At 47.2% G+C, this 26,108-nt stretch overlaps 1 protein-coding gene and 1 long non-coding RNA gene across 2 annotated transcripts in view; one reads left to right on the top strand and one right to left on the bottom strand.

Moving 5' to 3' along the window:
• TENM4 (teneurin transmembrane protein 4) overlaps window positions 1-26,108 on the bottom strand; it is a 721,609-nt gene that overhangs the window by 8,850 nt on the left and 686,651 nt on the right. The window contains exons 30-33 of the mRNA XM_059187848.1: window positions 16,046-16,218; window positions 10,863-11,098; window positions 7,065-7,361; window positions 3,814-5,428 (exon numbers count right to left, since the gene is read on the bottom strand). Of these exons, the coding sequence (XP_059043831.1) occupies window positions 3,814-5,428; window positions 7,065-7,361; window positions 10,863-11,098; window positions 16,046-16,218 (2,321 nt within the window). The remainder of the gene's footprint in view (window positions 1-3,813; window positions 5,429-7,064; window positions 7,362-10,862; window positions 11,099-16,045; window positions 16,219-26,108) is intronic.
• On the top strand, window positions 6,290-21,702 carry LOC131840232 (uncharacterized). Its single transcript, XR_009357288.1, has 3 exons — window positions 6,290-6,407; window positions 13,976-14,105; window positions 21,028-21,702. It is a non-coding gene; the product is annotated as an uncharacterized LOC131840232 (long non-coding RNA).

Below are 26,108 nucleotides of genomic sequence, written 5' to 3'. Positions count from 1 at the left end.
ATATTAGGTTGAAGGACAGGGAGGACTTTGCCATGAGCCTTTGGCTCATTGAAAAACAGAATCAGGGAAGCCAACACGTAAGCAAGAGAAAGAGGATGGATTCTGTGCCATCTGCTACCCGGCCCACTGCTGCTGAATGTGCCCAGGAGTGTGTTACAGTGACCCTCAGCTTGCATGCTTAGGACCCTGAAGGGAAGATGTGACATGGGCATGCAAAACTTTGACACAAGACAAAATGATGAGAGGAGGGCAGAAGCCTTTCAGATGGACAGGCTGACAAGTCTTCATGGAGAAGGTGGCCTTTGAGGCAGACATTGATAGCGGTGTACATTTTGTCAGGCTTCGGAGATGAAGGGGGGCTTCAGGCAAAGACCATCCTGCAAGGCAAGGCCTGGAGAGGGGAGGTGAGTGCAAGGAGGGTGCAGGTAGCTGGAGAGCAGCTCAGCAAGGCAGAGAGAGAACCAGAAAGAAAAACTGGCTAGGGGAATGCTGCCTTTCTTCCTAGTCAAGAACCTCGTGTTTGCCTTTGTGTCTTGTGTTTTTGGATATTGTGTTTTTTGGATGTAACAAAGCCCCTCTGTGGGGTGTGAAATCTAGAGGTACTGGCATGGAAGGAAGGTAGGAAGGGCAGCTTAGAAACCCATGTTCTACTTCTAGAAAGATCAAGAAAGGAAAAGAGCATGGTGAGGCAAGACATAACCCATGTCCAAATTCAGGCTCCCCAGCTTGCAGACTGTGTAAACTGGGACAGTTGCCTCTTCTCTGAGGTTCTAATTCCAGATCTACAAACTGTTGGTAGAAACGGTTTTCACTAAGCCCTGGAGAAGAACGCTTATAGTGTTCCCACTCTGGGCAGCCATCATATGGGGGAACTGTTCTAAGACTGTTACAGGAAGGACTGTTTCGTATACTATATTCTAAAGTGTCCAGCTCTGTTTCTGGCTCATAGAAGGTTTTCTATGTCTCTTCGAATCCAGGCCTCTGCATCCCTAGACCCCCATTTCCTTATTTATGACATGAGACCCTTGCACTAGCTTTCCTCCAAAGTCTCACTGAGTTTTTGAGAATCTCCGATTCTGTGAATTGTGGCAGATGGTTTTTTAGGAAATTAAAACAAACAGAGCAGGAGGGAAAAAAAATCCCCTACGAAGCCATTTTTGCCTGAGGCCGAGAACTTGCATCTGAATTTGTAGTTGGAAAAGAAAACTTCTATCAGTGATACTACAAATTCCCAGGAAACCAGGGGCCCCAAAAGAGGGCTGGGCCTTAATTATAAGTGATGGGAGGTAGGAACATTTCTCATGATGCCTTTAGGAAAAATGTTGAAAATTGATTTATTCATTGGTTTTTCTACAGCACTTTTCTGAAGAGTTGGGAATTTTACTCTTCCTTTTTATGACACGAGAGCTAGACATTTCCCTCAAGTTAAAAAGCTCCTCTTTACCCATCGGCCCCAGACTTACTTCCGTGTGGCCACCTGGGGCAGAGATGAGTAACAATCCCTTTACGTGAGCACATTACAAAGTGAATTCCGTTCCCAGAATGAGGATTTTGGAGTCGGAGCAGAGTTCCACTCCAGCGTTGCCACTTCCCAGCAGGCGAGTTACTATATTGCTCTGACCTTCACTTTCCTTCTCTGAGAAGGGGGGACAGTAATCCCCATCTCACAGGCTTCACGGGAGGGTTAGGGCCGTGGTGTGTGTGATGTATCGGCGGTAGACGTTTTACGTGGTTGCCTTCCTAGCATCCTATTCGGCCTGCCCGCTCTTTCCTTTTGGTGTATCCGTGTAGCTGTAGGGACTCGGACTCCACCTAAGGGTGTGGCAAGGGAGCATATGACCTAGGCCTATCCTACTGCAGTATATCTTAGGACCTTTGAAGAAAGTTCTGGAAAAAAGATGCTGCTTTTAGGGGTGTTATTTCTGGGTGTGAGTGAGGCTGCACATAGCTCATGACATAGTGAGAATTGGTGGTGTGTTGGTTTTTAGTAGCAAAATGTTTTTCTGCACCATCCCTCAGCCTGCCAAGATCCCTCACAAGACACTCACCGGAGGATGAGGCAGGGGGCATGCTGGATGGAGACAGATATTAGTGCAAACGGGCTCTAGATCTGTAGAGTTTTTTGAGGCTGCTGGCAAGCTGAGCACTATGAGGCTGTGTTGGGATATTCCTGTTTCCCACAGGCCCCGAGTGTGATTTCACCCCCGCATGTGCCCACCACTGTGTTCCCTCTTCTGCCTCACTCGTGGGACTCCTGCTCACAATACCACTTGGGGTTCTTGCTGAAAGAGACTCCTCCAATCAGTGTCAGCAGAAACGGGGTCCAGACTGGGCTGCCAAATTCAGGGGGCCAGGAAACCACATCCCTAAGGGACACTTCTGTTAGCTGTCCTGTGTGTTGTCCTCTCTAGACTTCCGTAAATGAGGTCCTCTCCCTGAGCTGCCTTTCTCCCCATTAGCTGATGAATGTCCACTCTGAACCGAGCCCCACGCATCAGCTGCCTCCTGGGCCCCTCTTGCTGGACGGCCACGGTCTGCCTCCCCCGTGCTGTGTGCACTCCTGGAGGACGGCGGCCATCTTTCTATCCCCAGTGCCTGAAACAGTGGCCGCCAAGAGGAGGCATGTATTGAGTGAAAATGAAACTGCCTCAAAATAGGAAGCAGGCATAGCTGGCATCACAGGAAAAAGAGACTGGAAGGTGCCAGGTTTGCAAGTTGGGAGGTGCCCATTCTGTGCCAACAACAAAATCTCTTTCATAAAAAGTGCTGGCTTTATCCAGACCTGAATGCCCATAGCTGTTCTGACCCCTGAGGTCTTCCGTGGCTGGCCTGTGAGTGGCGGCTTGCTGGTTGGACTGTGGCTGCTGGAGACATTTCTGGCACATGTGACAGTGGGTACACTTATATTTCAGGTAGTTTCCCAGTAGTGGAAAACAAACCCCACTTTTTAAATCCAAGAAGAAGAATGGGAATCGACATGAGCCAGGTACTGTGCTAGGCAGGTTATTAAATGTATCTCATTTCGCCCTCGTGACCATTTTTCTCTTTTTATCCCCTCTACTTCCCCTCTTCAGACTGAATATTTTTTTAGTCTTCACTTTATTTCCACCATTGACTAATTAGCTATGCCTCTGTTTTATTCTTTAGTGGCTGCTCGAGTATTTACATGTGCATATTTAATGTGCATACTTAATTTACCAAGGTCAGTGCAGGTGTTCTAAGTTTAATTTACAGCTCAGGAAACTGGAATTCAGGGAAATTAAATAAGTTTTGTAACTGTTCATTACATTGCCCCAAATAAGAAAACTGAATTTTTTTTTTCTTTAGCTATACCTTCTTCCACCTTATCGGAGACTCATAGGCAGTCTGATCTGGGTCAGAAACTTCCAAATTGTATGCTCAGGGTGTATCCAGGGAAATATTAGGGTCTCATGGTGAAAAAAGGGCTTTCATGCTCAAATGTTTGAGAAATAGTGAATAAAGGGGTTTCATGATCAAATGTTTGAGAAATCGTGGGTAAATGTATCGGACAGTTCTCTTTACTACAGGACTTCTCAGAGCCTTTCTTAAGCTGCAATGTGTTATTAAAATTGGAGAATGGTGGTTGCCCTGTTACATTAACTTGATGTCAGTACCAGTTTTTCCAGGATATTTCTCTAAACCAATGTTTCTTAAAAAATACTTTGGAAAACGCTGCTGTAAGAGAAAGCTCATGTTTGCTGTTACCCTGTCCCTCTTTGGCAAGGAAGACTATCTTGTCAGCTGACCGGAGCAGCAGTGGGTCCTGTCCTCTGAATGAGCCCCGATCCTCACCTGTCATGAAGCACTTGATGTCCTGAGAGTTGCTGATGGGGTTGTTGTTTTTGAACATGTAGAGATTAAAAGGCATGATGTTGCCACTACTTAGGTGCTTCCACAGCTCATGGTCTGGGCTGGTCCAGCGGCCAGCCAGCACATCATAATCCCGCCGGCCCATATGGATGAGCTTGGTGAGTGGATCGTAGAGGCCCCCATGGTAGCCAATGATGATCTGGAAGTTGGGGTTGGTGTCCATGTAGATCTCCCCATAGGCCGTGTACAGAATCTGCTTGATCATGAGGCCTGTTCCGCTGAAGACAGCGAGAGGGGTCCCGATGTTGTCGCAAGCTATGTAGAACTCATCACCACTGCTCAGCTCCATGGCAAAGAGGTGCCCCTGCAGGTCGTAGTAGAGGGATGTGATCTCAGAGCTGGAGTGGTTGTAGAGGTGGGTGACCTTGGTGGGGTTGGTCAGGTCTGCATAGAAGAACTGCAGGTGGTGGCTGTGGCTGCTCTTGCTGGACACCCGCCTCCCCAGGCCATCATAGCGGTACCTGACACTCCAGCCTCCGGCCCGGTTGTATGCCTTAATGAGCAGACCGGCCGAGTTGTACTCGAAGACGTCCCCGCCCCGCTGCCGCAGGAAGCCATCCTCGTCCATCTTGTACTGCACATCACCCAGCCTCGTGATGCGGTCTCGGAGGTCGTACCTTAGTGGGGTAAGCCGCGCACTGTTCCCAGGGCTCAGTAAGTGCAGGTTTCCATTGAGGTCATAGCTGTATCGCCAGAGTGGCTTGTCATTGATGGAGACCGTCTGCAGCTGGCCGTCAGCGTCATACTCATAGGAGTAGCGGGTGGTATTGGCATAGGGTCCCACCTTCAACTCCTTCTTCACTACTCGGCCCATGTTGTCATACTGGACGGTCATCCAGTACATGAGAGAACGGAAAATCTCATACTGCACTTCCTTCATCCGGCCATAGGCGTCAAAGTGTTTGGTGTGGGTCATGACCGCCGTCGTAATGATCTGGTTAATGTCATAGTAGATGACACCAAACTTCCCAAACTGCTCTGTCCTGCCTGACACATCATCATAGCGATAGAGATCGATAGGTAGTGGGGTCTCATTGATCACAGCCTGCATGCTGGTCACCCGGAAGCTGTTGTCATAGTTATAGTCAAAACGGGCATTGACCATGCCTTCCTCGGTGAAGCGGAAGATCTGGCGGTCGATCAGGGGCCCGATTTGGCGGTAGCGGATGGTGCAGGTGAAGCCCTCGTTCTGTAGGTTGATGGTCTTCAGCATGCCTGCTGTTTCATCATAGGTGAAGCTCACCTTGGTGGTGTCATACAGCATCTCGGCCAGCTTTGACAGTTTGCCATACTTGTAGATGACCCTGCGGCCAGTGCCCAGGTAGAAGGTGTGGAGGAGGTGGCCATCCTCGGTGAAGTCCTGGATGACGGAGGCATTGCCCTCGGGTGGCTGGTAGATGTTCCTGTAGTAGCCCACGGACCTGATGGTCTCCAGGGTCTGCCGGGCCACGTTGGGCATCGTCACAGAGGAGAGGCGGTCGTTCTTGTCGAACTCAAAGATATACTGCCTCTGGCTGTGGAGCAGCAGCACCATGGACTGGAGAGAGAAGGAAACAAAGGGGTGAGAGGAGGCTGGTGGGGAGGAAGGGGAAGTTTGTGTGCTTAACACTAGAAGAGGGGAATCAACGGCCAAGGAAACTGGCGGTTCTCCTCAGTTAGGCCCAAACCATAGCTTTCTAACTAGTGTGCCGTAAGCTGCTGAAGTGGGGACACAACTGTGCTAATAAGGTAAGGACTTCTCGAGGCATGTGGATGGTTTAGTTAACTGGGTGTCCCACTCCTGGTTTCAGCTCAAGCCCTGATCTCAGGGCTGTGGGACTGAGCCCCATGTTGGGCTCTGTGCTCAGATTCTTTCTCCCTCTTCCTCTGCCCCTTCCCACTCGTGTGTTCTCTCTCTCTCTCAAATAAATAAACAAAATCTTTAAAAAAAAAAAAAAAAGCATTTCTTTCAGCCCTTGCACTCAGACCATCTGTCTTCCTGCAGTGGGCAGCCTTGTTGGTTCACCCCTCTGTGTGGTACAAAAGTGATGATTTTAGCGGGTGCTGGTGTGTGAGGAAGTTCGGGAACGCTGACAAGGAGCGTGGCAGCAGCCTCTCTCCTGGCTTCCTTGCTTCAGCTTCCTTCTCAAATCAATCTTCTTACTCAAGCAAGAATGATCTTCCTGAAACCCAGCCTGGCAGTTAAATAACTTCTGTCTGTTAAATAACTTCTGCTGACTCCACGTGGCCCATGGGGTGAGGACCGCATCTGAGAAGGGTGTTTCAGGCTCTGCGTGATTGTTTACGCAGGAACAGGTCAGATGCCCACGGCGGGGCGGGCTGTGACGGAATGTGGGAAGCAGCTTCCTAACAATGGGCTTATTGTGTGGCCCCATGAAGGTTCCTTCCCTCTCTGGGTTGGGGTTGCCAGTATGTCAGATCACCTCTAGGGTCTCCTTTAGCACCACCACAGAACGCGGCTCTTGGAGATGCTCACCCAGCAACGGATGGAGAAGATGGATCACAGACCAAACACGGTATGGGCCCCAGGCAGGTGGCCATGGGCAGGAAACAAAGTCAAGATGTGGGTACCAGAATGGGGGTCTGAAGTGCAGCTCTTTTTTGGGAAGAAGTCAGCAGGCAACAGACCTATCCACTTCTTGGCAGCAAAGCTACCATTTTCTCCTGTTTGGGACCAATTTTTGCCTTCAGAGCTTTTCTGATTCCTAGCCCCTGGGATGCAATAAATCCTGACCTGAAGCAGAAGGGATTTACTAAGTTATGCCCACCATTCAAAGCTCAGGATTAATTACCTCACTAGTGTTTTGCCCTGTTCTCTGTGACCAGATCCCACAATTGCTCCAGATCTGGGGGAAGAGCCTGCCTGGGTCTGTACCCTAAGTCCTGCTCTGCGACACCAGTTAGAGTTGGGCTTCTTCCCAGCTCTGGTCTATCACATGGGGCTTTCATCTCCTGCCCCCAAACTCCTACCTGCCGCACCATCACTACAATCTACCCAGATGCCTGTCAGGTTCCTGGTCCTCTGCAGCAGACTTTTTGGAACACTTCCTTTAGAAGACCACATGGATCTAATCCATCCCACTGAAGGCAGCAGACTGGACCTGGCCATGGGTTGAGCCACAGTGGCTGGCCTTCAGTATGGTAGGGCCAGTGATGGGGAGACGGACACCTGCCTTCTCTAGGTACGTGTAGCTCCACGTCTTCCCATCAGCGAAGATCCTGGATGTGATGCGACCTGCCTGGTCATATTCCATCCTCTCTGACATGATGCCTCTCTGGACGCCAGCGATATGGCCCCCGGGGGAATAGGTCACGTTGACACCATTCAGCCTGCTGCTGGGTGACCAGAGGCTGGGCCGCCCTGCTTGGTCATACAGGATCCGGAGGGTGAACTTGCGGTGGTCATCATAGATCTTCTCTGTGCGGGTCACACGGTCGAAGTCCAGGGACAGGAGATTCCGGTTGTGAACCTGGGGAAGGTGCAGGAGGGAAGAGAGTTAATCTGGACATGGGAAACTTTGGTGTGGGAGGGTCCTGAGTAGAGGCAGCAGCACAGGTCATGGGTATGACAGATAAGATCTGGGGTCCTGGCTTGGTCACCTGTCAGTTCTGTGATGCTTCCTCATCTGTAAAATGGGAATAATAATGTCAATTGCATAGGACTATTGCGAGAATAAAGACAATGCAGGTTTTGAGCAGATAGTGGCTAGTCCTAAAGACAATCCCTATCATTTCCTAATGTGATTCTTCTAATGAGGACAGAAAGGCAGATCCTTCTTGACTCTCTCCTAAAAAGGGAGAGGCCGGGCGGGTCCAGCAAATTCATGCATGACCTCGTTTCTCATGTGCCAGGCAACATGCTGGTGTATGGCACTGAGGAGACCAAAGCTCAGGGACATGAAGCGACATGCTCCACATTTCCTGGCTGGTGAGGGACTGTGTCTGGATGTGACTCTCACTATGACAACAGGACGACAAAAAGGTTCTCTGAGTGTATCTGTCCCTTTTAGGGGCCTTGGACCTTCCGTTCCCTCTGGGGTCGCTCCTGCCCTCCGCCACCGTAGTTAGGGATTTCTGGTTACCTTGGTCAGCTCCCAAAGAGTCGTCTTCTTCCTGGAGGGCCCTGGAGGCAATGTGTATTTGGGTCTAGGACAGCTTCTGTGGCTGTGGGCTGCCCGGGGGCAGACAGAGTCCCAGCTTTGGGACCTTTTTCCCTTTGTAGGATCTCTACATGGGCTGCTAGGTCAGCACACAATTCAATTTCCCTCCAGAGTCAGGAATACAGGGCTCCCAGAAGGGTAGCAGTAAGTCAGGGTTTTTCACAGCTTAATAAGGGAATACACTTCAGAAGCCTACTTCCATATTGGGATCCACCCTGTGGGCACTGGTTGCCCCTGAAATACTGCCAGGTACTCCGAAGCTAAAACGCTGGCCCCCTCTAGCTGGGCACACTGGATGACTCTTCCATTAGTCACTGGTTAAGTCTGACAAGGAGTCAGGAAAACATAAGAGGAAAGCGGATAATGTAGGTCACATGACGCAGAAGTGCTCACGTAGGCCACGGTAACGGGAGGCCCTGTAGGATTCTGGGTGGTGAAAAAGGTCCTATCTAGAAATTAAGGCCAAGATACCAGCCTGTGTGCTGTGATGCACTGCTTTTCAGTGTGACCTTGGGCAAGCACCGTTCCCTCTCTGAGTCTGTTTCTTCCTCTGTGAAACAGCCGAGCTATGATGAGGACTGAAGAAGCCTTAAGTCAACTACCTCTTGGAGTTCTGGGTGCACTGAAGGTCCTGAATTAATGATTGCAATTATTTCCATTAAGGCAGCAAATGATCACGGCCATTCTCAGATAAAGTACAGACATGTGTGTTTCCCCCTTCTCCCTCTCTCCAAACAAATCCTCAAACCTTGAAAATAAGGATTTATAATGATGCTGAGACAACTTTAGCTGTGAATGGCCTGGTTACAATAAGGTTGCCTTCCCAGGGGTAATCAAACACAATTGCAGAGCAAAAACAGTGTGGCAGACAATTCCCATGAAAAATCGGAGGCGCTGGAGAGCGAAGCCGTGTTCTTTGCCGGGAGGGCCAAGGAAGATGTAGGGTCCGCACCACCAACAACAATGGGACCCATTTAGAAGCCTCTTTTGCAAGGTCCCCTGTGACCCCCCCAAGGAGGTGCCACCCAGCTAGCTTTCCCCCTCGTCCCCAGAGGACCCCTGGTGAAGGGGAGCTAAACCTCTGCGGCAAAATTAATAAAATTGAATTAAGCAGCTCACTGGGGGAACCGCCTAATGCTTTCTGTGCTCGGCAGTAGCGGCAATGAGATTATTTTACATCTTTCTTTATTAAAAAAAGTTCCCACTTGTATAAAAAATGAGCTCCATTATGGGGCGGTGCACCCGGCTAACATTCTAATTCCACATGCCGCCACTGTGGGTGGCCATTTATTTTGGGAGGACGTGGAGATGTGGCCACCCGACTGGAGCGCCATCAATCTCAGGCTGGGAGAGGGACCAATTAGAGCCTGGGAAACTTCTGGTCCAGCTCACACCACAGAGGAGAAACCCTAACAGCCCTAATTGCCACCGTTCATGGAGCACCTGGAGTCTACCAGCACTGAGCTAGGAACCTGGAATAGGTTGTCTGGTTTCCACAGAGGAGGGAGAGACTCAGAGGACTTGCTTGGGGCTCCACAGCCAGGCCCAGGCAGGAATCAGACAGAAGTCAAACTTTCCGTTTAGCACACTGCCTCAGATGTGCCAGAGGGGCTCCTGGAGAATTCAGACAGGGGGCTCCGCGAGGCTGCAGAGGGTGGCAGGCCACAGAGAGCCCAGACAGCAAGGCTTTCCTCAAGGAACTAGTAGAAGCCTCCTTCCCTCATTCAGTTTTTGCCAGAGTTCTTGGCCGTGGAGGAAACACAGAAAGCCCAGCTTTCTGGGTTCTCGTTGTGTGACATCGGCTATGTCCGGACATGAGCCATGCTGCACAAGGGCGCTTCTGTGGTTTTCAGGAGTCCGGAACATCTTGCTCACTTCTGTGGTGCCCTTCAGCCCAGCAAGTGTCCGCAGAGCCCCAGGGGCCGGCAAGGTGCCATGCTGAAAGCCAGCACTAGTTTCTTCACCATCTCGCTGCCCCTCACCTTCCATTCTGAAGCTGAGGGAGAAGCAGCTGGGTAGTGAGGCCCCGCCTGGGCCTGAGGTAACTACCAAACCACGGGGCGTGAGGCAGAGACCGGGCAGCTTCGGGGCATCGGCAGACTGAAAAGCACCCACATGCCAACCCACTGGTGGTGACAGCTGGCGGGGGAGGGGCCTTGTGCTCATTCAGGAGGGGATAACTGCCTGGAAAGAGCGCAGGATGTGGCTGAGGTTCCAAAGAGCTCCGAATGCATAACAGGAATGACCAGAAAGGTGGCGAGAATGTCCGGAACAAGAAGGGGAGTGGGTAGGACTGACCACTTCCTGGGCGCTAGACTCTGTCCAAGGCACTTCATAGACAATCTCTAATTCTCGTGGCAACTTGTAAAACTGATTTTAACCTCCCCATTTCTTGGGAGAATGAAACCGAGGCTTTGGATGAATGAAAGCACATTATGGATTTGCTCAGGTTCAGTCAGAATATAACAGAAGCTGGAAACCCAAACTCAGGCCCAACACGAAAGCTGGTAATCATTCCGCAAGTAACAACTGAAGAGATATTTGAGACTTAATAATAAGTCCCATAAGGGTGGGAGGGGTGCCTGCTTGACTTTCCCCCTTTCGCAAAGGCCCAGGAAAAGTTTCTCCCCTAGGGCCGGTTTCCCAGACCAGAACCCCGCTCTCTGGCTTGGTCCTCATTCTTTCATTCTTCTTCTCCACCACCCCCCAATGGCACCCTCCCCCCACCCACGTCCAGCCTCCCCACCCCAGCAACCTCCAGAGCTCCAAAGGCCCCACCCTAGCGCCCGACCTGCCCCGGGGCTTGCTCACCCGCAGCCGCCGCCCGAACACCGTGACCTGGCCCCGAGCCTGCTCCTTCCGCTGCCGCCACTCCACCAGGTTCAGACCGTTGTCAATGGGCAGTGTGACGTTCCTCTTGCCCACGGTGGGGTTGACGGTGCCCGCCAGCAGGTGGGGCTCGGTCTGCAGTGCCACCTCCATGCCATTGGCCAGCAGCAGCCGCAGGGAGCCATCGGACCCGATGTAGTAGCTGTTCCGGACCTGGTCTGAGGGAGAGGAGAGGGACCGGCTCTGCTCAGAAGGGCTGAGCATGGAGGGGGCTGGGGGTGTGTGCACCAGGGCATTAGTATGTTATTAAATGGGCTTATTTTTCTGATAATGGAAACAGAACGTTATCAGTGAAGAAAACTAGGAAATAGAAGGAGATGGTCCTGGGGTGCCTGGGTGGCTCAGTGGGTTAAAGTCTCTGCCTTCAGCTCAGGTCATGATCTCAGGGTCCTAGGATCGAGCCCCACATCGGGCTCTCTGCTCAGCGGGGAGCCTGCTTTCTCCTCTCTCTCTGCCTGACTCTCTGCCTACTTGTGATCTCTCTCTGTCAAATAAGTAAATAAAAATCTTAAAAAAAAAAAAAAAGAAAAGGAGATTGTCTATGATCTTATTACCCAAAGAAAGCCATTGTAAATAACTTGTCCATTTCTAGACTTCAGGATATTTCTGAATACCCTGATAGCCCAAAGTAATTCGTATGGTTTTTCACTGATCATGGTATTATACTGTTGAATATTTCTCCTAAATGTTTCTCTTAAAGACTGCATAATATTCCATCATATGGAAATACCATAATTTATCTCAAGGAGATAATGTTTTATAATTACAAAGTTAACACTGCAAATAAACATACTGTAAACATTGTATTACGTGGGAGAAGTTGGACACAAAAGACCACATGATGTATCAATGAGTCTTTACATGAAATGTACAGAACAGGCCAATTCACAGAGGCAGAAAGTAGATTAGTGAGGGAAAGGTAGAATGAGGAGTGACCACTTATGGGTATGAGCTTTCTTTTTGGGACTGATAAAAATTTTTCAGAATCAGATAGCATTAATAATCGCATAACTTTGTAAATATACTAAAACCCCCCTGAGTTGTATATTTTAAAAGGACAAATTGTATATTTTAAATTTTTTAAAGAGTGAATGTTATACTATGTGAATTACATCTCTATTAAAAATATACTTTTTTGGATAAATCATTGTCTTCGTTTTGGGTTAAGTTACTAGAACAAAGGGTTGAACATTTTTAAGGTTCTTAATATATACCAGGGCAACAATATTCTTTATAACAAGGTGAGATATAACTCCAATAGTCAACTGACAGAATGTTAAACATATGTATGTTTTAAGTCATTGCCATATATATATATCTCAATGATTTAAAAATAAATCTGATTTTGAAGTTTTAAGCCTGATTAAAACATTTAAAATTAGGATCTTTCACTAAAAAAAACTTCTGGAGAAGAGTAAATTTCAGCTGTAAAAAGCACACAATTCTTTTCTAAAAATGGAAATATCTCCAAATTTGTGCTACAGTTTTCTGCCTCTTGCCCTTCCTCAGCTGGTGCTTCTGCCTGCACCTGCCCCTCTTCCATAAACAAACACCAGCCTGAGTCCTCGCTTCGAGGCTCTGCTTCATTTTCATTTCTCCCCAGTAGGTTCCCTGGTTCCTTGGTCAGAACGAACGCCTCCTCTTCCTTTAGCCTCCTTACGGGTCCCTTGAGTGGTCCTGCAGTTGAGGGGGTGCAGGGCTTACCATTCTGGTATTGAAGGCATTCTCAAATACGTAAGTGTTCGCTGTGAGAGGGGACAACTGCCCAGAGATAGAGAGCATGGCCTCCAGAGCCAGGCTATCAGGGTTCAGGTCCCACTCTCTTGGGCAAATTCCTTAACCTGGCATCCCTCTGGTTCTTCATCTGTACCTTGGGGATAATAACTATACTCTTATCTCATAGGATTAAGCGGGATAATGACAATGAAGAGCTGAGAGTAGAACTTGGCATGTAGTGAGTATGACATAAATATAGCTATTACTAGTTTTATGTGCCTGGCACTGTACTAGTCACTGTCATGTGTATCTCTTGTCCTCTCCCCTCTATCTCCATTGTCCCATTCACAGATCTGTCATAGTGAACTTCTCTAGTACTGATCATGGGTTTTTTTTTTTTAAATATTTTTATTTATTTATTTGACAGATAGAGATCACAAGCAGGCGGAGAGGCAGGCAGAGAGAGAGAGAGAGGAGGAAGCAGGCTCCCTGCTGTGCAGAGATCCCGATGCGGGGCTCGATCCCAGGATCCTGGGATCATGACCTGAGCTGAAGGCAGAGGCTTTAACCCACTAAGCCACCCAAGTGCCCCTGATCATGGGTTTTTAAGAGCTCCCCATGTCTTTTAGATCAGTGGTTAAGAGAACGGGTTCTAGAATCTCTTTGTCTTAGTCCAAATACCCTAGCCGGCACGTGTCCTTGGACAAGTCACTTAAACTCTCAGTGACTCCTTGTCTTCATTTGGAAAATGGAGATGTTCATAATACCTCAGAGGGCTGTGACAAGATGACACAGGACTATGAATGTAAAACACTAAAGATCTGCTTTATACTTAATATGTGTTCTAAAATGTTAGTTATCACTGTTATTATTGTATGTGCTCAGTAAACAGTTGCTGGATTGAACTAGAGATGTTACCGGCTTTGTTAAATTAAAAAAAAAAAAAAAGGTGTAGTTTTGTAGGAAACCCTCACCAAGTCTTTCCCGCACCAGATCAGGCCCTTCCTTTGCCACTCCCTTCCCCTCTCCATCCCTCACTCGTTCTTTCTCTCTCACACACACAGAATCCTAAGATCTGCCTTTAACTTGCTATGCATTTTTCACTGGCAATCTGTATTTTACTTCCTTCGAACGGTGGAAAAGCCTGTGTCAATTTATCTTTTAAAGCTGCTTTTTGCTGAATGCACACACGTCCATTAATGGTGACTCTGGATGCAATGGTATCTTGTAGAGGCCCATCTCAAATGATCCCCATTTAATGTGAGCTGTGACTCCCCAAGCCTGCCCCTCATTAGCAGCTGCTCCTTATTTCTTCCCAGGCCAGACGTAAGATGAAGCTGAAAGAGCTTTTCCGGAAGACTCTACCAAGGCGGCTGCCAAATGTGGCATCTCAGCCTGGCATGAAAGAAGGAAAGGGAGCGTGGCAGAGGAACCAAAGAGGAAACACAGGTACTGTGCTTCCTGGATTCAGGGAGGCATTCATTCTTCCTTTCCCCACTTTGATGTTTCTGAAATTGGAAAGCGTCTTAAGTCCTTGTATGAATTTTGAGCAACGTGTCTCCCCCTCCTCTCCACGCTGAAAAGTTGCTATTAAATTTTGATGGTACATTTTATTTTTTTAATTTTATTTATTTTTTTTTTAAATTTAAAGGTTTTATTTATTTATTTGACAGAGAGAGATCACAAGCAGGCAGAGAGGCAGGCAGAGAGAGAGGAAGGGAAGCAGGCTCCCCGCTGAACAGAGAGCCCGATGTGGGGCTCGATCCCAGGACCCTGAGATCATGACCTGAGCCGAAGGCAGAGGCTTAACTCACTGAGCCACCCAGGCACCCCTGATGGGGGTAAAAGTGAGGAAATGCAGTACTTTCGAATTAAAAAAAAAAAAAGCTGCCTGAATGTAAGAAAGACTGAGCTACCTTCTGAGAAAAGTGCCGCACGCCAGCTCAGAGGTGTGGAGGGGGGAAGACAGTTCTTAACCCCAGGGCAGGACAAGGTGTCTGAGCCATCAGGGGCCCTGCTGTCCTTGGCCAGGCAGAACCTGACTGGCTTGGAATTGGCACCTTCCCTTGGCGATAACCCAGTCAGAGCATAAACACCTGGAGTGTGTCCCAACCCATTGCCACAGCTGCTGGTGGGAAAGGAACCGCAGGGTATCTTTTCTCTTTCTTTGACTGAGAACGGCTGTTATTTTTTGAGCTTCTTTTCAAGCACGGGATTACATTTGTGAGTAAAAACAGTTGTGAAAATACACAGTTATTTTCCTAAGGTGAACAAAAGTGCCAGTTATTAGGTAAGAAGTTCATTAATCCAACAAATACTTAGTAATACTACGGGCCTGGCCCGTCGTGGTCACTCTCTGTACGGTGTGTCAAGAGATGGTCTGAGCAACATGTATGAGGCACATGTCGCAATTCTGCCCCATTTCCCAGGCCCAGAGACTGAGGCTCAGAGAAGAGTGAGTCCACCCAAGTCACACAGGGAGGAGCGGCACAGCAGGCCTGGGGGCCCCGGCCTGTCTACTCCAGAGCTCCTGCTCCCTGCCTTGCCTCACACCATTCCACGTGGCCTCGACCAGCTTTTGTTTCCTCGAGGAGAAAGCTGAGGGTCCCCGTGATGTGGTGGCAGAGTCAGGACTAGAATTTGTGCCCCTGAATCCTAGCCCACGGCTCTTTTACTACTTATGTCCAAGCCATTGTGAGTACCAAAAGCCATCAGGAGGGTGGGGGAAAAAGAAACCAAGTGAGGCTTTCCCTAGTGATAGCTTCCCCCCGCCCCCATGCTTACTAGAGCCAATAAAGCTCCAAGCTCCACTCTGGGTCACCATGTCCCAGGAGGACAACTGAGGCAGATGGTTAGTTCACAGCAAGTTTTTATCTTTGTGATTTACCTAAAGCTAAAAGGTCAACTCATACCAGGGATTATCTGGTGTGTGCAGGGAGGAAGGGTCTCTTCTCTACGGAATCCTAGGGAAGGCTCAAACTGTTCTTGCCTGAGCTTGCGGAGGGATTTCTCCATCCCTAGATCCCTTTCATGATTAAGTGTCATTTTCACTGTCCTTCGACCTCGCCCACCCCAGGGTGAGAGTGGGAACCATTGCAATGGTGGAACAGTGAGGTCACCTGGATGGGCAGCCGGTGTACTCCCTACCTTTGGTTCTAATGATAATGGGGTGAGACAATGGACTATGACTTGGAAGCTTCTGGGAGAGAATATACGGGACTTGGGCCGGTGGTTTCTGCACATTAGATGGCAGTGCAGAGAGAAGCCAGTTGTATTGCTCTCCTGTTCTTGGGCAGCTCTAGTAGCATTTTATTTCTTACATTATCCTCCTCCAAAGGGGTCCCATCACCCCTGTGTCTCGAAGTCCCCATGCTCCCCACCCTGCTTACCTTGCAAGAGTGTATAGAAGGCACCGGAGGCAGATAGGTTGGTGGTTATGGTGATATCATCCTTGCTGGAAGTCTCTACCTGGACATGCACCGAGCTGTCTGTATCACTTCGGAAACTGCTCACCTGGCCAGTAGGGAAGGTCACATTGGTCAGGCGACCAAAGCTGTCGTACCTGAAAACCAAGGGGGGTGGCTCTGAGTGACAGAAACATAATGGTGCTATTGTTGGAACCTGGCATGTTCTACCCTGTGCCCTAGTTTGGTGTGTTTTGCTTTCCTTTCTGGTTAGATACATTGCCGTGAGTCCTCCATCTCTTTGCACATGTTTTTGTTTTGTTTTGTTTGTTGTTGTTTTTAATTTTTAAAAAATTTATTTGACAGAAAGAGATCACAAGTAGGCAGAGAGGCAGGCAGGGTGCGGGGTAGAGGAAGCAAGCTCTCCTCTGAGCAGAGAGCCAGATGCAGGGCTCGATCCCAGGACCCTGGGATCATGACCTGAGCCGAAGGCAGGGGCTTTAACCCACTGAGCCACCCAGGCAACCCATCACATGGCTTTCTTGAGAAGTGACTCTACCGGCTGTTATTTGACTACAGGCAAATGACTTACCTCTCTGAATCCATGAAGTGGAGAAAGGACCCTGGCCCTGCCTGCATGGCAGGGTTACTGTGGAGAAACATGTTGGGGTGGCCTGTGGCTACAAATAGCCACCCATGCAGGGTAAGATGATGGGGGTTCTCAGAGGATGGAAACTCCCAGAGGTGAGGGGCCCAAACTTGATTCTTGAACCCCCTCTCAAAACTCTGACGGCTGGTGATGCAGGGTATTTCTGAACAAGATAAGAGATGGGGCTTCCGGGGCGCCTGGGTGGCTCAGTGGGTTAAGTCTCTGCCTTCGGCTCAGGTCATGGTCTCAGGCTGTCTGCTCAGCGGAGAGCCTGCTCCCCCCTACCCCCACCCCGCCCTGCCTGCCTCTCTGCCTACTTGTTATCTCTGTCTGTCAAATAAATAAACAAAATCTTTAAAAAGAAAAAGAGAGAGAGAGATGGGGCTTCCTACGAAGCTACAGAACCTGGGGAAAGGGGGCTCTGAATCCAAACCAGGATCTTGCCACCACATAAGGAGGCTAAACAGATGGGCTCTTGCAACCCCTTCCCATCTAGACTTCACAGCCAGCGCCAAGCAGTTGTGTATCTGCCGTTGTCACAGCTCCCAGTTCTGCTCTGGCGTGGGCTTTCTGAAGCATGACAATCGAATCTTAATACTCTTTTACGTTCCTGAGAATAATAAAAGAAATGCCTACCATTACCAAACACCTACCACGCTACAGCACAGTGCTTCTCAGACCTTTCGCTTACTCCTTGTAACTTACTTAAAAGGTATAAATGATCTCCTTTCTGGAGGAGGCTCAGAAAAGCAAAGTCTCCTGCTCAAGGTCCCACAACGGATAAGTGTGGTGGAGTCAAAATTCAAACTGATCTATCTGCTTCCAAGCCGCCCCTTGCTTCTCTGCCCTCACCCAGCATTTCCGAGCTGTCCATTTGCAAGTGTCTGTTGCGTGGGTTCTCTGTGCAGCCAAGTGGGCGGGAGGTGGCAGGGAATAATAGGCTGTTAACACTTCAGTTATAATTTTTAATTGTGGGAGGCTGAAGTGTAAAAAGGCAGGTTTAATATCCCCTTTGCCCTTGTGTGTGAATGGGAAAAACGGTCTTCATCCAGATGTCAGTATTTCTGACTTTGGCTTATGCTCAGGCTGGCACACGGCTTCCATGGTAGGTCTCCCCCATGGATTCCAGGTCTCCCTCCTGGACATTTCCCTCCTGCTTTTCCCCTGGGACCTGAGGGATTTAATGATGGTGAAATGAAAGGCCTGAGTGTTTAGCACTGTCCTGGCTCTTCCTCTGATCCTTCAGCTGCACCTCATTTCCCACGGGGACTCCTGGGGGCTGCAGCGTCTGCAGGTTCAGGCAAGACTTGGAAGTTGAGACTAGGCAGGCCTTTGCTGAGCAATTTTCTGCCCAAGGTCAGCTGTGGGTGCTGCATGGATTCTGCCTCCTGCCAACTCTTTCTGTCCCTGTGCCTGGGACTGACATAGCCTGTCACAAATGGGGTGCTGGCTAAAGGTCTTTTGAATGAGTCCTGGACCCAAGACCAACTCTAGGATCAGCTGAATCTCTCTGTTGCTAGGGTCTGAGGCAGTGGGACGGAAGCCCTTTCCAACATGGCAAGCAGCACAGGAATCTCTAATACCTACCCTGGGCTTGGGCTTGGCAGGTTAAGTGTGTGGGCTGTATCAATCCTTCCGCCTCTCCTATAGGCACCTTAGGGGCTGTGGAAACCTGCTTCTTATCATGATTTCTCATCTTTCTGCCTTAGCACTGAGTCATGTTGTAAGAAATCGTCAGTTTTCTTGGGCATTGGGGAGGGTGATGATGTGGCTTAAAACCCAGACTGGAGGGTCACAGGTCAGGGTGCCCCTCAGAGCGGGGGAAGGTGGTGATTCTGAGAGACTGCTGCTAGGAAGGAGGCGAGTCTTGGGATAAAGATCTGGAAGGTTTGTCCTAAAGCATCTTTGTCCCAGAGATGCTCTCAGAGCTCTGTTCCCTTTAACTCTTGGGGAGGGGGTGTTCTTTTCAACTCTTTATGGAAGGAGGAAATTTGAATAGGAAGGAATTTCACAAAAATGTTTAGAGTGGTTATCTCTGGGAGGCAGAATTACAAGGGATATTTTATATTCCCAAGATTTAAAAATAATGCATATGGATTATTTTCATAATCAGAAAAGTGACCTCAACCCAAATAATGCCACATATAGAGAGCTCATGAACATGGTCATCTTGGGAAAGGGTTCCTTTTAAATTACTGGCATTTATGGAGTCCCTGGGTGGCTCAGTTGGTTAAGCGTTCAACTCTTGATTTCGGCTCAGGTCATGATTTCAGGGATGTGAGACAGACCTCTGTGCTCAGTGGGGAGTCTGCTTAAGATTTCCTCTCTCGTTCTGCACCCCCACCCCCACTTGGCTCACAGGTACTTGCCCCCCTCTCTCAAAGGAAAAAAAATTACTGGCATTTCTGGAGGAGTCTCCTTATAGGACATCTACCAACATCAATCTCCAGGGCTTTTCAGTAAATATTAATAGGGCACCCCAAATTTCTGAGCCCCAAATCAAGAGCCCCAAACCGGCTCTGTCGTGGTCATTTTAGCTATATCTGTGGTCCGAGAGCAGACTGAGTCCTGTCAGATTCCGAGTCATCTTAGATCAGCAGGAAGATCAATTCCAGTTCAACGGTTTCACAGGATGGGTATGTGCTGTTCTAGTCTGGTCCTCTGAACACCTGTTACCCACGCACATAGTCTTTACTGAGACTACTTACTTAGACTGTGTAATATCCTGACGTAACCAGATACAAAGGATTTTATTATGCCAAGCAACGTACTTAAAAAGGAGTCTTAGAGTCTTACCAATAAAAATCGATAGGGCAACCACACATTAGGGGACAGATGTCACTTCAGGAGTCTTTTACTGTGGCCTTGCTCAAATGCCACCTTGTAAAGCCTTCTCTGGTCTCTCTCTTGTCCCTTCTCCCAGGGATACTCTGGCCCAGCTGCCTTACAGAATGGGTCCCTTGCATCCTAACAGCTCATGTACAAGCTGTCACCTGCTCCGACCTGGGAGTGCTTGAGTCACGACAGGACTGCGGAGTCAGACAGGCTGGGAATCTGGAGTCTACCACCTGCCAGCAATGGAGCCCTGGAGGACTGGCTCTCAGTTCATCTCTTCTTCCCCAGCCCTGGGACTGGCAGAGAGAAGGAGGGCAGGGAATGCCACTTGAGCAAAGGAATGAATTCATGATTGGTTCTGCGAGGCCCCTCTGCTGCTCTGTTGGAAAGGGGAGACAATGATTCATTCAAGCACTATCTCCTGTAGGACTTGACAGAGGCCTGACCCACAGCAGGTACATGGTAAACATCTGCTGAAGGCACAAATACAGAAACAACTAGATGATCCTTCATCAGTCTCCATAGGCGTTTTCCCAGAGCTTTGGTCTCCAAGACAGAAGAGCCTTTGCATAAAGGGAGACAATTGTAATTATTATTGAAGGTGGCCTGTGATACATAATTAAATTGAGCTTGAAGAAGATACAATGAAAAGCCTCATGCTTTCAAGATCTGGTTTTCATTTTATACGAGATGGCCGAAAAACAGTAATTTCCACTCCTCACATTTTCCATTAGAGGGACTGAATGTCTTAATTAAATGAACATCGAATAGAACAGCCAATTTATAGAATTTTCTTGCCTCTTATTCGTACATTTCAGTGCCTTCCAGAGCTTGGGAAACACCACTGGATTTCTCTGCAGCCTGATTCCTACCTGTGATACCCCATCAGAATATTACTGCTGCTTCCTCTGTGGGGAGGAACTGGGGCTGCCCATCCTGTGGGCCTTGAACACCTGGGCCCCCCATCCTCTCTGTGGAGTCCTTTCTCTTCCTGCTACAGAGCTGCTGAGAGAAAGAAGGCAGGTGCCACCCAACAAGGTGGGACAGTTCGTGGTACTCTCTGGATTCCAAGTGGCCCCATGATCGGTGACTTCTGGACAATGGCTTAGTTGTATCTGTTTTGGCTTTACTTGAAGTACTGACAAATTTCTTTCTTTCTAACCAAGAGGAAGGAATATGTTGATATGGCAAAGTCCTTGGAGCCAGACGTTCTAGGCTTTGACTGTAGGCTCTCCCTCTGCCAGCACTGCAACCCTAGAGGATGGGCATTCAGTTCTGTTTTCCCACAAACCATCAACCCCATCACATCATAAATGATATTTTAGGCAGGTCGTATACCATGACCTCTGGGAGCCTCTGTTTTGTTCTCTATAAAATGAAGATTATAATACCTTTCTTAGAAAGATATGGTGAAGTTCAAACAAGATAACCTATTTAAAATGAAATGCAATTTTTTTTTTCTTTCTTTCTTTTTTTTAACCAGGGCCTGCAGGATCCCATGAAACTGCCTTCCCTGGAATGTCAACTCCCTGACTGAAGGGCCTTTGGTCACTGGAGTATCCCAGAAATCAGAAGAGTGCTTGGCATACAGTAGATGCTCAATAATGTGAATGAAAGTCATCTGAAAGACCTGGTCCTTCTCGCCTCTCTTTCCAATTTCACTTTGAACCTGACCCCTCCATCCTCCTGTGTTCTGCTACATCTGTTTCTATTCCCCAAACACGCCAAGCTCAAGCTGGGCTTGGGGTGCTCACATGTCACTGTTCTTTTGGCTGAGAATGCTCTTGCCTCCAATCCTGGTGTGGCTAGCTGCTTTCATTACGCATATTTCAGGTCAAATGTCATCACTTCAGTGAGGCCTTCCCTGAAATAGATAGGTCCTCCCATCTGATTTCGTTGTCTTCATTGCATGTATTATTTTATTTACATGTTTATTGGTCTGTTAGCTGTCTCTTCCCACTATAATATAAGCTCCATGAGGACACAGACCTTGTCTGTGTTCTCAAGCCTTGAAGAGTACCAGAACATAAAAGGTACTCAGTATGTATTTCTTAGGTTAATGAATAAGTAAATAAACAGTAGGTATTATTATTGTTTTTTCAAGATATAGATTGAGAAAAACCATAAATTTCACCCCTTTCTCCTCCCCTCTTCTGTGTGAGGAAGGGAAAGTTCATGAATATTCATATCCTTTTAGCACCAGGCTCATCACTGTCTTTTGAGGTGGGCATTACTGTTGTCATTTCACAACTGGTGAAGCTGAGGCTCAGAAAGGATATGTAACTTGCCTAAGATCACACGGCTGGTTGAGGAATATAGTCTCAAAGTCAAGTCTGTCTGACCTTAAAGTCTGTGTGCTTTCATCAGGCTTCCCCGAAGAAGCTTTCAGGGAAAAACCTTTGTGTTCATCACTATGTAAAAGAAAAAATTGTTTGGAAATCTCAAATGGGTCAAGAGAACTGATAGTTTTCTCTTCGAGATGCTTTGCTTTGATACCACGGCAACTGACTTTGTAGTGATGCCAACCCCTATCTGAGAGGTACGATCAAGATGGCCAGATGACTGGCTTTTCATTATTTCTTTCCATGGATTTTTCTTCACTCCATTTTCCTGGAGCATCTTTGGAGAATGGGGAATGAAAACACATAAAACATTCATATAGTTGCTGTGAACTTGGCTCTCAGAAGAGGATCGCTAAAGGGTATCTTCACACACATTGCAAGGCTTTCTTCTTCACACTCAATATTTCACATCTCAAGCCATACTATGTTGCAGCTGGTGAGAAAAATGCCAAATTGCTTCTTTGATACTAACTTTTGCTGATTGGGATTTTTTTTTTTTTAAGTTGGAAAATAAAGATGTGATTTTTGAGTTTCATCTACGATTGTTTCAAATGCCACCATTGTCAACGAGAGGAACTGGATACTATATACTCTGTGAATAAAGAGAGGAGTCACAGCCCCTGCATATGATAGTTACCTTCGCCTTAGATCCCTATAATAGATGGCATTACTATGTCATCATCTTCTCAAAAGCCATACCAGAGCTGGGAAGTTTTTGGGTTCTGCAATGGAAACTTACACCTACTGCCTATTTCCTACAGAATTATGGCCTGCCAAAGAATTCTAGCCTTTGGGATTTCTAAGATTTGGCTCACCCTACCACTGTAGGTTTTATCTCTTGCTGATATTGTACTTGAAGCAGTGCATCTGGTGGAAAGGATTCAGGGACATCTGTGATTGAATCCTGGTTCTGCCACTCATGTGTACAACGTCACAGAGCCAGGCAGTGTCTGTGCTGGTTACTCTTTTTCCCCTCAGTCCCATTCTCTGCTTTTCTCTGTGCCCACAGGATATGAACCCCACAGACCACAGCACTTGGGCCCCTTTCTGGCTTGGTTTTGGTTGCATTCAGTCAATGGTAGACAATGACAAGAGATGGGAGGTTGGGAGGAGAAGTTTTCCTTATTCCCTATCTCCTTTGGTGCTAAATTTCTAATGGTGGCTATATCTGTCCATGATTGCAGTTTCTGTGAGATAGCTTTTTTTCCTTGGTTATAGCTCCCACCAGGCACTTCAGGAACAATATTCTATTCCTGCCCCACCTTGCCCTTAAGCCTCAGGGTTGGTCATGATTGTTCACTGTTTTTAGTACCTGGGTGCATCACCATTCTTTGTTGGTTCCCTTATCCCTTTCTCTACCTCTACAACATTTCTTTATGGAAAAGATATTTTTCCTAGGTATAGAGTTCTGGGTTGACAGGGTTTTTCATTTTTGTTTTTTCCCTTTCAGCATTTCTGTCTTCCAGCTTGCATGGTTTTTGATAAGAAGTATACTGTAATTCTTCTCTTTGTTCCTCTAAAATGCCACCCCCCTGCTTTCAAGATTTCCTCTTTTTCTTTTATATTTTGAATATATGCCTAAGATGTGTGTGTGTGTGTGTGTGTGTGTGTGTACACTCTGCTTGGTGTTTTCTGAACTTTTTGGGTCTGATTTGGTATCCATCATTACTTGTGGATAATTCTTCACCATTGTTTCTTCAAACAATTTTCAAACAAGAAAATATTTCTTCTGCCTTGTTTTCTTTTTCTTCTCTTAGAATTTGAATTCTAATTCTTAGAATCTGACTTATGATGGTTTGAGTTATGATTTTTTGACTTCAGAATGTTGCGACAGTAATATGAACTCACGAGAATCCATACTTTGAACTTTTTCTTTAAAGAGGAAACTGATTTTGGTCTTTTATTTATTTATTTTTACTTTTTCATACTTTGAATTCTGATATTCTCCCAGACTAGTAATATGCGGTATGACTCTCATGATGCTGGGCAGTAGCAGCAAGCCATAGCTCCCAGTCAGCCACCTGAATCTTGAGGATAAATAACCAGTACATTGACAACCATTCTATACAACCATTCTGACAACCATTCACTTTCAGTGCAGTATTTGATAACTTACATGAGATATCCAACACTTTATTACCAAACAGGCTTTGTATTAGACGCTTTTGCCCAACTATAGGCTAATATAAGTGTTCTAAGCACATGAAAGTTAGGCTGGGCTAAGGATATTTGGTATGTTAGGTGTATAAGATGCATTTTTGACTTAGAGTATTTTCAACTTACAATAAGTTTGTCAGGATGTAATCCCCTTGTAAGTCAAGGAAGACCTGTGCATTCATATTAAGACCAGATGATATTGCCTCCTAGATCTTGGATGCCCGGGTTTGTATTTTTTTCACTATATTTTTTTCTCTTTATATTTCAGTTTGGGTAATTTCTATTGACCCATCTTCTTTCTTTAGCTGTGTCATCTACTGATAAGCCCATCAAAGGCATTCTTCATCTCTGTAACTGGTTTTCACTCTAGATTTCCATTTGATTTGATTTTTTCTTATAGTTTCCATTTCTCTGCTAAAATTTTCCATCTGATCTTTCATATTGTTCACCTTTTCCATTAGAGCTTTTAACATAATTATAGTTATTTTAGATCCCCTAAAATATATTTTCAACATCTGTGTCATGTCTAAGTGTGGTTCTGATGATTCCTTTGTCTCTTTGGAATGTGCTGCCTTTTATACCCTTTTTGTATGTTCAGTTGAACGTCTTCTGCAGCACAACAGAGAATGAGGTACCAGGTTTTATACATGGATATGGGCATGAGTTTCCTTCTGCTAGGATGTTAGTGAAGGGGTATGAGTTAACTTACTAGGATTTGGGCTGGCTTTGAAGTCTGATGTTTCTCTGGCTAACTTTAGTGCATTGGAGGCTTCGAGTTCTTCTGGCAATACCTTGTGTTTAGGATGCTAAACTGGTTTGTCAGAGGAGTTTTTTTTCCTCAGTGTCAACTCCATCCTAAGCTTTAGGTCCCCTTTTATGCTGGGCCTCAGGGGATGTCTCTTTCCAGGCTCTTGTCCCTCTTCTGCCTCTTTTGCAGTAGTATTCTGCTTTCCATTGCTGTGTTTGACTCTTCAGCTAAACAGTGTTGGCATGTGGGGAGCTAGAGAGTTCTCTATGGCTCCAAATTAGCTACAGTCTTATGTATCTGTGTGTCTCAAGAGCATAGCCTCTTCTGTCCTCCTTCTCCTTTTCCTGCTGCAATTCTGGGCCCATTACATATCACTCTCTCCTCCTAACAGAGGTTAAATTCTTTTTCTCATCCCTCATTCAGTGGCAGTGGATCTCCACCAGCGCCTAAGGAGGGCAGTGTAATTCCCCTTCTTTCCACAGATTAAGGCTTTTTAAAAAAAATATTTCTTTATTTATTTGATAGAGCTCACAAGTAGGCAGAGAGGCAGGCAGAGAGAGAGGGGGACGCAGGCTCCCCACTGAGCAGAGAGGCTGATGCAGGGCTCGATCCCAGGACCCTGGGATCATGACCCAAGCCGAAGGCAGAGACTTTAACCCACTGAGCCACCCAGGTGCCCCTGAGATTAAGGCTTTTGTTCTATATGGGAGATAATGGTGAGTCACCCAGTCAGGTCTGGGTATAGCAGGCAGATACTTGTGTCCCTCCCCCAAGTCTACCACAGTAGATGTTTTCTTATATCTTTCCCTACTCTTTTCTGAGAGTACCTGGTTGGGTTGTGGAGAGAAGTTATGAAGAGGATGTGGGGTCTCCCATGAAGGTTCTGCAGCCTCTAATGGCTTCATACTCTCTTGTCAGTACACACTTAGCCTTCCTGAATTCGCCAGCCCCCCTAGCTGAATCCTTCTGACCAGCTGCATTGACCCCCAGTAAGATAGTGCTCACATCTTGTCTCTCTCCTTGGATTTGGTTAGGTGGTTGCCCTGTGACCTTAGAGAAGGAGTTGAAGGGAAACTCATGAATCTACCATTTGTCTAGCTTATTCCTACTGTAAGTCTGGGAATGATGCACTTTCTAGTTCTGATATTCTCCAGCAAAATCCCAAAGCCAAGTATCTTTATTTGAACCATTTGAGTTGAAGTCTGTGTCCTGCTGGGTACACTGATAATCCTGGAGCTGGGATTTGATACTCTTCTCACTATAGCATGTTTTTCCTCCCTTCTTTATCTCCCTTCCCTACATTTACATTTCACTCAT

This window comes from Mustela lutreola, chromosome 1, assembly GCF_030435805.1.
Source record: "Mustela lutreola isolate mMusLut2 chromosome 1, mMusLut2.pri, whole genome shotgun sequence".
Lineage (NCBI taxonomy): Eukaryota > Metazoa > Chordata > Mammalia > Carnivora > Mustelidae > Mustela > Mustela lutreola.
The sequence above is the reverse complement of the archived record's forward strand: the minus strand, read 5'-3'. Positions and strand labels throughout refer to the sequence as shown.